We start from the raw sequence: 13,161 nt of genomic DNA on the forward strand, positions 1-13,161 counted from the left end.
TTTTGTGTTGTATAAATAATGATGACAAGCAAGCAGGCAAAGGAGAACTGTGATATTGATGGAACAAAGAATGCAGGCCAAACATACAATGAAAAATAGCAGCAAAATAGAAGAAAACTGAATTCCTTGGTCTGATCAAAGTTAGCCAAAATCGTTATTGATTGGTCAAGTTCTATCCAATAATAACTGTTAACCAATCAAAATCATTTAAATATAATATAAAACAGCTTAAAGATAATAGGTGGGCTATTTATCAAAGTTGTATACAATTGGCTGTAAAAGCTACCAGAAGAAATGAACTATTCGTCTAATTAAAACTGGTTTAACAGAAAATCACCAACCATCAAAATTAGTTGTGCTTAAGCCCATACAAATAGAACAGAAACTCAAGTTTACATACAGATAAGGGTGACATAGGATCACATAACTAATACATTCCAAAATAATAGAATGACATGATTTGACAATTTTAAAATCAGACTGTTTAAATATTAGACAGTCATCAACATTTTAGATTTATTGATAGTGTTATTAAATATCAAGATATAAATATAATAATACTCATAAGTTTACAGTTATCATTACATACTGTTTAAAACATATTTATTTCTTGAAATGCATTATATATATACATGTACTATGCTAACCTTCTACTTGTTTCAACATGTTGTGACGACACAAGCCTATAATATAATAGTTGAGAAGGGTATTTCCATAAGTATTCACTAATATACACAGTAGGATATGGTAGAAATGCATATAAAGAAACATACAATAACAAAATGGAATTCATTTCTAGCACATATTTACGGTAACGACTATATCTAACCTATATATCTAATTTTCAATCTTCCAGTTTTTATCATCAAGAAATGAAATGATGACCAAAAGTTTGCCAAAAAACTTCTGAACATCAAGACAAAACTATTTTTAATTGTTTGAAATCCATTGACTTTGCATTGAATGCACACTGTGACATCCAATCTTGTTCACTTAAACATATTCATATATAAATAAATTGGTTCTATCAATAGTTTGTAATTTCTAAGCATATCCAAACCAATTTCAATACGAATTTGTGTTATCAGTGGTAACCCTTTTTATGACTATAACTGTCATTGAATTTTTACCAGCAATCAAAAATTGCTTACAATTATTCATTTTCACAGTTTCAGTACACAATTAAACATTTACTCCCCAGATCTCACAATCATTGAACAAAACTTCAAGTAAAATATTAAAAAAGACTGCAAAGAAATATAATTCCCATGAATATGTAAGCATGTAAACAATGCTCCTCAATAGCAGTATCAACCATTAATCACACATGATCCTTACTTTTCCTCAAAGGGCTGTAGGTAGAGCTCTATATGTGCAGGCTTCAGTCGGTTGATCACGTGAATCAGCAGCCTCTGAAACATCTGTAAAAAAAAACCCATAGATTATAGAATCAAAATCATACATGTATGTAAAGTTCATTATATATTTTAGTAGGAGATATATACAGATATATATTGCAAAACAGAATTTAGTGTACTGCAATAAAATATATCGATATTTAAGGGATTATCATGCATTGAGCTTATTGAGTACCATCCATTCATTTTCCTCTGTGTATGGCAGAACGCATGATGAATTGAATGGGTTATCTTAAAAAAACTACTGAATACATCCATAATCATGCATCTTAATATAACCCCGTTTGTCTTGTTATCTGGTAAAGACACATGCTGTTGCTATTTGGACATAACTTAAGACTTCACCTTTGAAGCTTACTAAATACCAACTCATACATGTATAATTTTTCATGTATATGAATGTTCCAATATATGTGTTGTTAGTTAGCTGGTAAAGACACATGATAATGCTATTGGGACATATTCTAAAGCTTGACCTTTGAAGCTTGCTGAATACCATCTCATACATGGATATGTACATGAATGTTGCAATACATGTATTAATGAACATATATTTACCTGTCTGGTAATCTGGTTAGGACACTTGATGAGGATCTGTTGAGGCCACCAGTCACTCTCCGCCATGTGATCAAGGAACCACTGAAACAAGGAGAAATAATCTACAAAACAATCTCTACGTCAATGTCACTTACGTATTTCCTATCGTTTCAATCATATGCGATGGAATGAGACATAGTTGTAATGATGTGTTGAAACCACCAGTATGATCAAGAAACTACTGAAACGTAATGTGACTGAGAATTTCATACTCTTCCTACCGACAAAGATGATATCCGTCATAAATTAAATGATCATTTGATATGACACTTGAATCATTCAGGTATGATCCAGGAACCACTGAAATGTTACATATCTAAGAATTTCAAACTGTACATACAGACAAAGATCATCTGACATGAATATAATGATCATTTGATATGACACTTAAATTGGATCATGTTGCATTTGTTTGTCCATGTTTATCATGTGACTACTAAATCTCTCCATTGGTTGAACTATTATGACTATTTATATCAGGGTGGCTCAGTTTCATGTCAATTACATCCACTAGGTATTCTCCACAATGTGGTATATGAACCACTAAAATCATATTATTTGTAATGAGAAACCTTAATTTTGTCATATTAACAATGATTGACCTCCAGCACATGTGTACACTAAAGAGGTCTCAGTTTAAATCAGTAATACATTGAGTGAGTCAAACAAGGTGGCAATAAGGCAAGTTCTTTGCATTATTGTAACAGTTGTCAGAGAGCAAAAACAAGAGCGCTGTAGAGAACACCAATACCAATATGTTTTTTTGTTTTTCGATTAACAATCGTAATAACTCAATTTTAAGCCAAAGTTTTAGGCCCTGCTACACATGTGTACTGTCTTTGGCAACATCTGTATCAACATTCATTGGATTATATTGAATGCTTTCTTAATTATGGCTTGCCCACACCAAGGCTTTCACAATACCTCAATTTTTTTTCTTTGAAAAAAAAAAAGCTTAACAAATTAAAAATCTGGTTCACACTCAAAGATTGTGTTCAACATTTCCTTACCTCGCAGGCACCCTGACAGGAGTTGAACTGCTTAGTGAGGAGCTCAATCCACTGAACCATGGTCGGCTGGAATAAATATCAGAGAGATAAGTACCATATAAAATCATTAATTGCTTAGTAAGGAATGCATTTTTATACATAAATCTTCTATAACTTTCAGAGTGTTAGGAAACGTCTTTCAATGTATTTTCCATATTCTAACAGCAGACTTAAATTACATTAACATACCTTTTCCTTTGCATGTATGAATGTTTCGAGGACAAAGGATGTACTCAGCTGTGAGGACATAAGAGACACCAGCAGTGGATCCGTCTTGGGCAGAGTTAGAGGAATGTAGGAACACATCTGCATCATGAACCTGCAACATAATGCAATGATAAAATCAAGATTTAAAAATAACATGTTTAGTCCAATGAAAATGCTAGCAATTACAACTTGAATATTGTAGTGGTTCTAACAGCTGATAATTACCTATACTGAAAAATGGCTGGGGGACTGTTTAAGAATGAGGGATTCATGCCCAAAACAGGGTAACTGGGCTTAGATCCCTTTTTAAAATTGTTTCCAAAGTCATTCATTTCGAGGTATTTCTTTTATCATGCAACTATCCAGGCAATAAATAATCTTTTCAATCACACAATAGTCTTAAAGACCCAATCCTGATTTTAGGATTATTCCTGGACTTTAGAACCCCTGAATATTAGAGCATGCCAAGTATATGCCAATATTCATCCATACTTCTCAGTTCATCACACAGTTCAGCCCAAGTTTTGGGACTTCCTACACATTGAATTGTTTATATTGTTGATGAAAACATGTCTTTCAAGATTCATGTCTACATTGCCAACATTTTTTTTTTTGACAAATACAACGCTGCGGATGACGACACAAAGGCTATAAAATTACCTTCACTTTTTCTTTGAAAAAAAATGAAAGCTAAGAGACAAAATTAGGACATACCCAAAGTAGGTGTGCTCCAGGATATTCTTGTCTTGTAGAAACTGCATGTTGTCCTGCCAAATCCACTGAAAATACATATTTAAAGTCAAGTTTTGCTGGTGTATTTCCTGCAATCTCTTCATAAATCTCTGTTATGTTGCATTCAGAAAAATTAATTTAAAAGCATATGACAATAAGTCAATTTTGCCAATATATTTACTTTCTGCCCACATTTCATTATGTGACAAATAGAATTATACTTCTGTATTTGTATATTAATCAAAAATATTCTTTTGGATGGACTTTCAAATCTATTTTAACAACGCAAACCTGTTCTAGCTCCTTGGAGAGTTCAAAGTTGAACTTTTTCCGGGTGTCCACACTTTTGTCTTCGTCCTTCTGTTTGTCACGTGTATTGGGCTGGCACCGCTCGTAGAACAACATGTACGCGCTGTTTGTCTGAAAAGTGATTAACATTACATTATTATTATTTTAATTATATTAATTAACGTTAAAATCTCTAATGAAACTACACACATCATGCTTAATTTCACTGTAAAGATAGCATTTATCATAGACTGAAGAAGCCTTATCTGGTCAGCCCCTTGTCGTCATTAAATGTTTCCCTGGTCTTACCCTAGTGCACTATGAAGTGCACTTCTTATTAACTAGAGGTGCACAAACTGTCAAGTTTGGTCTTAACAGTACTGTATATGTGATGTGAGATTGTTATTCATTAGCCCATGATTTCTATTAGTCTAAGATATGATCGCTATCAAGCTCAAGTAAATCATTTTAAACTAAACTTGACCTTTACATGACAATGTTATCTCATTGCAAAATCCCCAAGTTAAAAATTTGAAGCTTCGACGAGGACACTTTACCTTTTCAAAGGAGAAATCCATGAACTTTTCTGTTACTGAGTCATAGGTCTTGCTCTGAAATGAAAAACAGAAAAGCTTCATACAAGCATACTGCAAAAAGGACAAATAAAAACAACTGAATACAAAAAATACTTTTACTTGTAAAAGAGAATCATTTGAGCAGGCCCAATTTACAATAATTCAAATGCTATTTTATTTAAATAGTTTCTTCTATCTAGTTCAATGTACAATGTAATATGTTTATTACTCTTGTTCATGGTACAATGTAATATGGTTCCATCATATTGGCTTTAGAAGAATTATTTCAGACAGAGCAATAATCACCTTCAAGATTGTAAAGCAGAGTACTTACGGTCATTTCCCCACCAAAGCATTCTGTGGCTATTCCGCTGGGGTCAAACTGCTTCACTTCAGCATCGTTGAACAAGAACCTATAAATATATATGACACTTAGGTGTTTTTGGTAGTCCCTGGACACAAACCTTTGCTTGGCACTCAGACTTATTGTAAAGTTCATCTTAAAGAGAGAAGAATGGACTCATACTGTTTTCTGAAATTTGGCATTTCGACCGAGAGTCATATTTCAGATTCAAGAAGAACAAGAGATGTTTGTCAAACATTATGCCCCCCTGAGCGCCATGTTAGGATTATATGGACAATTGAATGAAATATGCATGGACCGAAATGACAGCTAATTTGTCACTGACATTGGATGCCGTTGAGGCAGTTTTAAGATTATGACCATTCAAAGTGTGAGGATAGAGTGTGTTATGACCATGACCTTTGACTCTATGACCTCAAAATCCATACGAGTCATCAGCTGGTCACCAAAAATCTAAATGTCAAGTTTGAGGGCCATGGTTGCAGGCATTGACAAGTTATCACACAGACAAGCTTTTATCATTCAAGGTCACAGTGACCTTGACCTTTGACCCAATGACCCCTAAAATCATAGTAGGGGTCATCTACAGGTCAGACACAACTCCAAGTCAGATTTGACCATGGGTGCAGGCATTGTCGAGTTATCACTCGAAACATTTTCGCATTCAAGGTCACTGTGAACTTGACCTTTGGCCCAATGACTCCTAAAATCAATAAGGGTCATTTCCTGGTCAGGCCCAACTTCCATGTCAAGTTTGATGATCATAGGTTAAGTCCTTGTTGAGATATCACTGGGAGTAGATTTGTTAACCTTTTTGCATTAAAGGTTACTGTGACCTTGACCTTGGCCCGATGAACCCTGAAGTCAAGAGGGGTCATCTACTGGTCAGGCCCAACCTTCATGTCAAGTTTGATGACCATAGGTCCAGGAATTGTCGAGTTTGTTTTCAAGATCACTGTGACCTTGACCTTTGACCTCTAAAATCAATCGGGGTCATCAATTGGTCAGGCCCAACCTCAAAGTCAAGTTTGAGGGCCATGAGTGCAGGCATTGTGGAGTTATCACTCGGACAACCTTTTACCATTCAAGTCCACTGTGACCTTGACCTTTGGCCCGATGACCCCCAAAAAACAACAGCGGTCATCTACTGGTCAGGCCCAACCTCCAAGTCAAGTATGAGGGCCGTGAGTGTAGGCATTGTGGAGTTATCACTCGGACAACCTTTTACCATTCAAGGTCACTGTGAACTTCACCTTTCGTCTGATGATCCCTCAAAACAATAGGGGTCATCAAATGGTCAGGCCCAACTTCCATATCAAGTTTGATGACTATAGGTCTAGGCATTGTTGAGTTATCACTCGGACAAGCTTTAAAATTATTTTACCATTAAAGGTCACTGTGACCTTGACCTTTGGCCCAATGACCCCCAAAAACAATAGGGGTCATCTACTGGTCAGGCCCAACATTCAAGTCAAGTTTGATGACCATACATCCAGGAATTGTTGAGTTATCAGTCGGGCAAGCTCTGGTCTACTGACGGACCGACCGACCGACATACCGACCGACATGTGCAAAGCAATATACCCCTCTTCTTCGAAGGGGGGAATAATTATATGGTTTTTCTCAATATTTTGAAGTGACACGAGTCAGATACTATAGCTTAAGAAGTCAGTGAATATAAATCAAGCAAAGGCCTGTGATTACTTTGAAGGCAATGATAGGTTTTTAAAACAATGAAAACTTCTATTTTTTTTTAAGTCTGAGCCAGACACAGGTCCAGGACTAGGTCTTCTCTGACACTTACCATTTATCCTGTCCAGAGTCAGACTTGTTGAGTCTGTCGCGTATGAAGCTGTAATAATGACCCCCATCAGCCGTGCCTGTGTGGACGGTGACCCCATTCAACTCATACTCGAATGTGTCATCCGCTGGCTCTTCCTCCCCTTCCAGGCCAAAAATATCCTCATCATCTGAAATATATCAAGGGCCAATTAAGGAAAACTTAGTAAAGGACATCAACTAGTTTTATCCTGTTAGCTCAATATCCCAGGGACCAGCCAAAATACTTTTAGCCTTGTAAACATTGAGCCAAGTGGGAATGCTTACCAAGAATAAACAAATCAGTCCTTTACATCAAATTCGAGTCAACAAGGAAATCGAGCCAATTGATATCTAGCAAACAAGTTTCGACTGTAATCTTAAACTGTTTACCAGGCTGTAGTTAACCACAGGAGATATTATAGTGTTACTTTAACCTTGCAGTTGTGCTAACCTTGTCCTATTTCATCCGATATGGTTCTAAGACTCTAACAAGTATAAACACACAATAACAACATTTTTAATTGTGCCAACCTTGTTGTAGTTTATCAGAGGAAATGAGGTTTTTCTCCATGTATGGAGACATGTCGAGGCGGAGCGGGAAGGAGAAATGTGTGTTGACTTTCTCCTTCATCATTGTCAGCATGTTAAACGTGTAACGCATCGTGTTGAAACAGATTATTTTCGGCAGCTTCTTGAAACACGCTCTGGAATCAGAGGGAAGAATATTGCAGTGATACTACAGTTTGAGCAGCGTGTATCCTTGGCACACCAGGAGGAGTTAACATAGAAATGGGTGTCTTTTAAAACAATGGTGGCCTACCTTTTCTCAGCGCACAGGTTGCCTTCTTCACGGTATATACATAAACCCTTATAGGATGATAACATAATATTAAACTAGTGTTAACACTAATTGGGACATACCTTTTCTCAGCGCGGACCTTCTTGCTACACTTGGAGCAGGTGTACATGTTATCTCCCTCTAACATGTCCTTCACTGTAACCTCATCTAGAGACTCCTGAAAACAAGCAAACAACATATGATTGTAACAACACTAGTCCTGATACCATTCAGTAGTCATGTGGCTGACAGAATATAACAATGATAATCCTAAATTGTGTTCTTGACCCTAAAATAAGTAGAGACCATTAACATTAGACCATTCCACAGATTGAATTTAATAATCCTACATGGAAGGCAAAACATTTTGAGGCTATTTCAAAATTCCACAATATTGATGACTATAATGCTGGTCCTAAAATGATCCTGAACTCCTTATTCTAATTGTTATAATGATCTTTATCAAATCAGCAATATATGCATGTAACAAAGTGGCATTGATGAATCAAACAACTTACATATAGGTTCTTCATGTCTGTTACTTGACAGCGGACTGTGTAGAACTCTTCAAGGGTCCGACTCACATGTTCACAGTCCTGCAAGAATATTATGTTGTAATAACTGTTATAATATGTTGTAATAACTGTAAAAGCGATTAGCTTTTCCAAAACTCCCCCCTCCTCTAAGAATTGTAACAGATGGATATAACTTGAATAGTAATGGGGTGTATATTTAGTCATACCAATTTGCCCAAGAACTATATATGATGGGAATATCTCAAATAGTAAAACCATAGAAATCTTTGGCCAGAGCAATTGGTTTTGCATGAATGTGAGGACAAACAAAAATAGACAATCAAACAATGTGTGTCAAGTTTGATTTGAATATCAGAAATGTTTTTTGAGCAACAACCAAAGTTTGGCACGACAACAACTTCCAAACCAACAACCCCACTAAGGCTATGATAATAACAACATTTTCTTGAATACAAATATCTAAGCTTAAAATTTCGCTCATAGAGTTCAAACTAATCAGTGACAGGCTTACTTACCAGGGACACAACATTATTGGTGATTACACCTCCAAACAGGCTTTTAATCAACTTTTTCTGAAAAATATAACAAAACTCTCCTTTAAATGTCATAGCATAAATATAAAAGAATCCAAATTGAAGAAAATTCCATAGAAACAACATAGATTTTCTAATCTTTGTATCATCCAAATAGTCAGTAATATTCATATGCTCTATATGATATTTCTTTAAAAAAATAATAATAACTGAAATACATTATGAACAAGTCAAAGACGCACATGTAATTTTTTATTCCAATAAAATTATTATTATGCTTGATGTTCATATGGCATAACATAAAAACAACCAACAACAATTTATTACTGCATATATAGGTATAAAGGTACCAACCATATCTGGTGACATTTCTTCCAGCTTTGTAATGAGATCGGTGAAGAACTCTGTCATATCTTTCTGTTCCCCGGTGTTCAGGGGCTGTTTGTCCATGGTGTACACCTTACAGAAACCCCGCGGGTTGTACGCCTTACGCTCACTCTCCTTAGAGGTAAAAATACAGATTTCACAGACATGTCACTGTTGTAATTTTAGGAATTCTATAACTTTGAGAACTTAGATAGGATATCTAAAATATTTAGAGTTTGAAAATGATCTTTGTCCAAGCATATACCTTACAGAAGCCACAGATATACCCAGTAGATGGTGATTTCAAAGATATTGATAATAATTCAATCAAATGAACTAATGTTTGGCATTTTTGTATTCAAGGTTTAGCCTGACATCTTCATTATACAGTTATTGGAATGTATTCCATTTAGCTATATACTATGGATAAACATGAATACCTGTAAGTATGCAAACATTTTCTGCAGTTCCAACAATGTTGGTTCATGCCTCGTCTGTACGGAACACTGGAAGAAAGTTACATATGATCATAAACATTAATGTACAGTCTATGTAGTGCAAGTATATTCAAAATGTAAATCATTTCATTCCATATTCTTTGTACACATATCTTAAACCGACAGTGTTCCAATAAAACTAAGCATTACCTAGGCAAAAGTTATCTTTAGATAACATGCACTGTTGTCCCAATTTACGCATCTTTTTTCTTTTGTATTGATTTGTGTTTTACATCTATCCAACTTACCACAATTGAACTAGGTTTCATAGATCTAAGAGTTTTTGAATTTGTAGCGGCTGCTACAGTATCGCCAAAGAGAAAGAACTACCGGTATCGCGAGATCTCGTCACGTGATCTAAATTTCTCTCATTTCCAGCAAGAATAAAATCTCGTGGCCATGATAACGGTGACATGCAAATGTATCCGAATGCCTTAGAAATGGCGTCATGTAGCCAAGTAGAAAACTATTTCTTAGCAAATAATTTGAATTATATTCATGCAAACATAATGGCTATTATTCCGTACAGAAAAAGCTGTAGCATAGTTATCCAAGTACCAAAAATGTAGATTGCTTGAATTTTGCAATGTCTGATATGTGTGTATTGTCTCCTTATTTTTTTTAATTCTGACCAAGGTTAAAGTTTGTATACCATGATGTCAACAATGCCAAGGCTATGACAATACCTCAATGTTTCTTCTTCAAAAAAACAGAGCAGCTAACAATGACCATACATGAACATGTACCTTTGCCTGGAGGATAGACTGCCTTGCCTGGGGAATCATGTACAGATGTTGCATACAGGTGGCCATGTAGCAGGTGGCCCCTAAATTAGTCAGCCCCACATAGCCACATTTGGAACGCCCGTCTTCATGCGGCCAGTAGTCCCAGAGGTATGGGGCATGGGAGTCTGAAATATTTCAATTTATTTACATTCAGTATGGTGTATCAGAATAACTTTGGTTTTATATGTGTATATCCATGGTCTATAAGTCTGAATATACAATCATCTACCAAAACTGAAACAAAAATGCGATAAAAGTTGGGAAAAGGTATAAAGAAATTAACAAGATTTTTTTTTGGACAACTCATCACAAGTTTATCGCTGCTGGTCTAGGCTTCACAATAATCCAACAAAAAAGGAGAGAAAGAATCGCAAAAATAACAAAGTATAACCAAAAGACCTTAGAAACCACAGGGCCATGCCATGCAGCCCAAACTGTTAACAATGCTGTTGTTGAATTGCACGTGAATCAAAGACTAATATTATAGGCTCAAGGAGCGACACCTATTGTCATAGAACAATAGATTACATACATACATTGTTTTAAAATATTGTTTTCTATAATATTTATTTATTCTTGGTATAGTCAATGAAAAATAAGTCCACCTTTTGTGTGTTGATGGAGCATCTTTGCATGTAAGACTTTGTAATTCTCCATGTTTCCCTTCACTAGTTCCACCAGCAGATCATACGCCCCGGACCTTGACGCCTGGCTCTTACACTTGGGCAGGTAACGCTTTGTAGGCGACGGCAGGGCAAACAGGCATTCAAAAACTCCACTCAGGAACTCCTGATTTATATGTATGTGAATTATGCATGATAAATGCTACACCATTACTTAGTGGTGAATTTATTCTTAAGCAGAATGCTGCATGTAAACCATGATTAAGTAGTTAATGAATATTTTTTAAGATGAAAAAATTTGGCAAAAAATATACATTAGATAGAATAGAAAATAAAAGCATTGGTTTCTACAATTGGAAGAAGATAGGAAAGTTATATTTCAACATTCTGTAATGACTTTTTCTTCCTTTTTAACATAAAAAAATCACACCCTACCCTGCACTCATCTGTGATCTTAAATGTTGGGTTGTGTTTGAAAACTGCAGTAGCGAGATTGAGGAGACCAATCAGGGCGTCATCTTCCTCGAAACCATGGCGAGTCTCAAGGTATTCCCGTCCAACAATGTGCTCACACAAGTCCCTACCCAGGCTTGATAAATTCACTGGGCTTTCCTGAAACAGAAGAATAAACATTGTCAACTAAGAACAATCAGTGTTACTTTTCCTCAAAGCCTGACATTTCTACTACAACATGCTCATTCAAATCCTGACCCAGGCTTGATACATTAACAGGACTGTCCTAAAAGAGAAAGTAGCCAAATTGAGAAATGAGGTCATTTTCTTTCAAAGCTTGACAAGTCTTGAAATCATCTTTCCCTGTAGAATCTCACTCAACTCTAAACTAAGGCTTGGTCGATTCATTCGGCTGTCCTGTAACAGGGTAAGTAACCAAGTCAATGTAACAATGCTTTTATGTATTAATAATAAAGTCTGGGTACATACTGAGTCCGGGTTGGCGTCTGTTTTTGAGATACTCTCCACAAATCTGCACACCAGCCAGAAGTAGTCACGGCAACCAGGACCATATGGCTCCTTCTCCTTCGGTGAACCTTCATCCTGGGAAAATGAGAATAACATGCAGTTCAGTTAAAATGAGAAATGTACTCAGAATCATATCAAAAAAATATTGATCAAATATAGTTAACCTTCTTGTGAAGTCACAAAATTTCATGACTGATGTTTAAAAACTGAAATATTACAAATATACCTACAAATATAGTTGATAAATCACCATCACCTTTAATTTTTCACTGACAGACATTTATTTACCACCTATACATATATAATCAAGAAGTAGCCTTTCTATTGCATGACTATAAATTTAGAACATCTTTTATCTTATTGTAAGACTAATTACTTTAAATGACTAATGGTACGCAATAAAACAGACTGAAATTTGATAAAAGGCAATACACATTCATCCCTATATTCTGAGTATCCTATGTATGTTTCTTTAATACCAATTGTCTACCAATAATACCAAAACATCAAGACTTACATCTAATCTCTTCTGGGGCTTAATCTTGAGGGCGTCAGACAGGAAGGTGAGAAGACTAGATAGGATTGGTAGCAGGAATGGGTAGCCCGTCTTCCCCTCCGCTGTCCGCCCAAAACACAGCCGATACAGTCCCATACAGGCCTCCCGTCGTACATGGGGCTTAAAAGGGAAATAACAAAAGCATTTATGCCATGGTAACTAAAAAACTTATAGATTTATTACCGTTACATTGAATCTTAAAATATTGGTTAATGTTTTTCAAAGAATTATTAAACTGATTTCTAACAACTAATATTGTATTCATCTAAATTAAGACAAAGAGACATTGCAAATAATCCTCTAAAGAGGCTGGTTATTGTGAAAAGATTAACCATAAAGCAGTATGGTCTAAACATTACAACATTTAACATAGAGAAAAAACAATAACTTGACTG

At 35.6% G+C, this 13,161-nt stretch overlaps 1 protein-coding gene across 6 annotated transcripts in view; it reads right to left on the reverse strand.

Moving 5' to 3' along the window:
* LOC128209682 (ubiquitin carboxyl-terminal hydrolase 34-like) overlaps positions 1-13,161 on the reverse strand; it is a 65,395-nt gene that overhangs the window by 22,312 nt on the left and 29,922 nt on the right. For 4 of the 6 annotated variants that reach the window (XM_052913829.1, XM_052913831.1, XM_052913832.1 and 1 more), the window contains 21 exons: positions 12,728-12,886; positions 12,172-12,285; positions 11,665-11,841; positions 11,212-11,395; positions 10,568-10,731; positions 9,765-9,830; positions 9,313-9,459; positions 8,941-8,997; positions 8,408-8,485; positions 7,973-8,067; positions 7,583-7,755; positions 7,035-7,200; positions 5,201-5,279; positions 4,849-4,902; positions 4,295-4,423; positions 3,986-4,050; positions 3,254-3,383; positions 3,026-3,091; positions 1,977-2,057; positions 1,339-1,421; positions 648-683 (listed from right to left, as the gene is read on the reverse strand). In XM_052913829.1, coding sequence (XP_052769789.1) covers positions 648-683; positions 1,339-1,421; positions 1,977-2,057; positions 3,026-3,091; positions 3,254-3,383; positions 3,986-4,050; positions 4,295-4,423; positions 4,849-4,902; positions 5,201-5,279; positions 7,035-7,200; positions 7,583-7,755; positions 7,973-8,067; positions 8,408-8,485; positions 8,941-8,997; positions 9,313-9,459; positions 9,765-9,830; positions 10,568-10,731; positions 11,212-11,395; positions 11,665-11,841; positions 12,172-12,285; positions 12,728-12,886 — 2,303 coding nt within the window. The remainder of the gene's footprint in view (positions 1-647; positions 684-1,338; positions 1,422-1,976; positions 2,058-3,025; positions 3,092-3,253; positions 3,384-3,985; positions 4,051-4,294; positions 4,424-4,848; positions 4,903-5,200; positions 5,280-7,034; positions 7,201-7,582; positions 7,756-7,972; positions 8,068-8,407; positions 8,486-8,940; positions 8,998-9,312; positions 9,460-9,764; positions 9,831-10,567; positions 10,732-11,211; positions 11,396-11,664; positions 11,842-12,171; positions 12,286-12,727; positions 12,887-13,161) is intronic. The other 2 variants (XM_052913833.1, XM_052913830.1) reach the window with 1 other exon arrangement.

Source organism: Mya arenaria, chromosome 11, assembly GCF_026914265.1.
Source record: "Mya arenaria isolate MELC-2E11 chromosome 11, ASM2691426v1".
Classification (NCBI taxonomy): Eukaryota; Metazoa; Mollusca; class Bivalvia; order Myida; family Myidae; genus Mya; species Mya arenaria.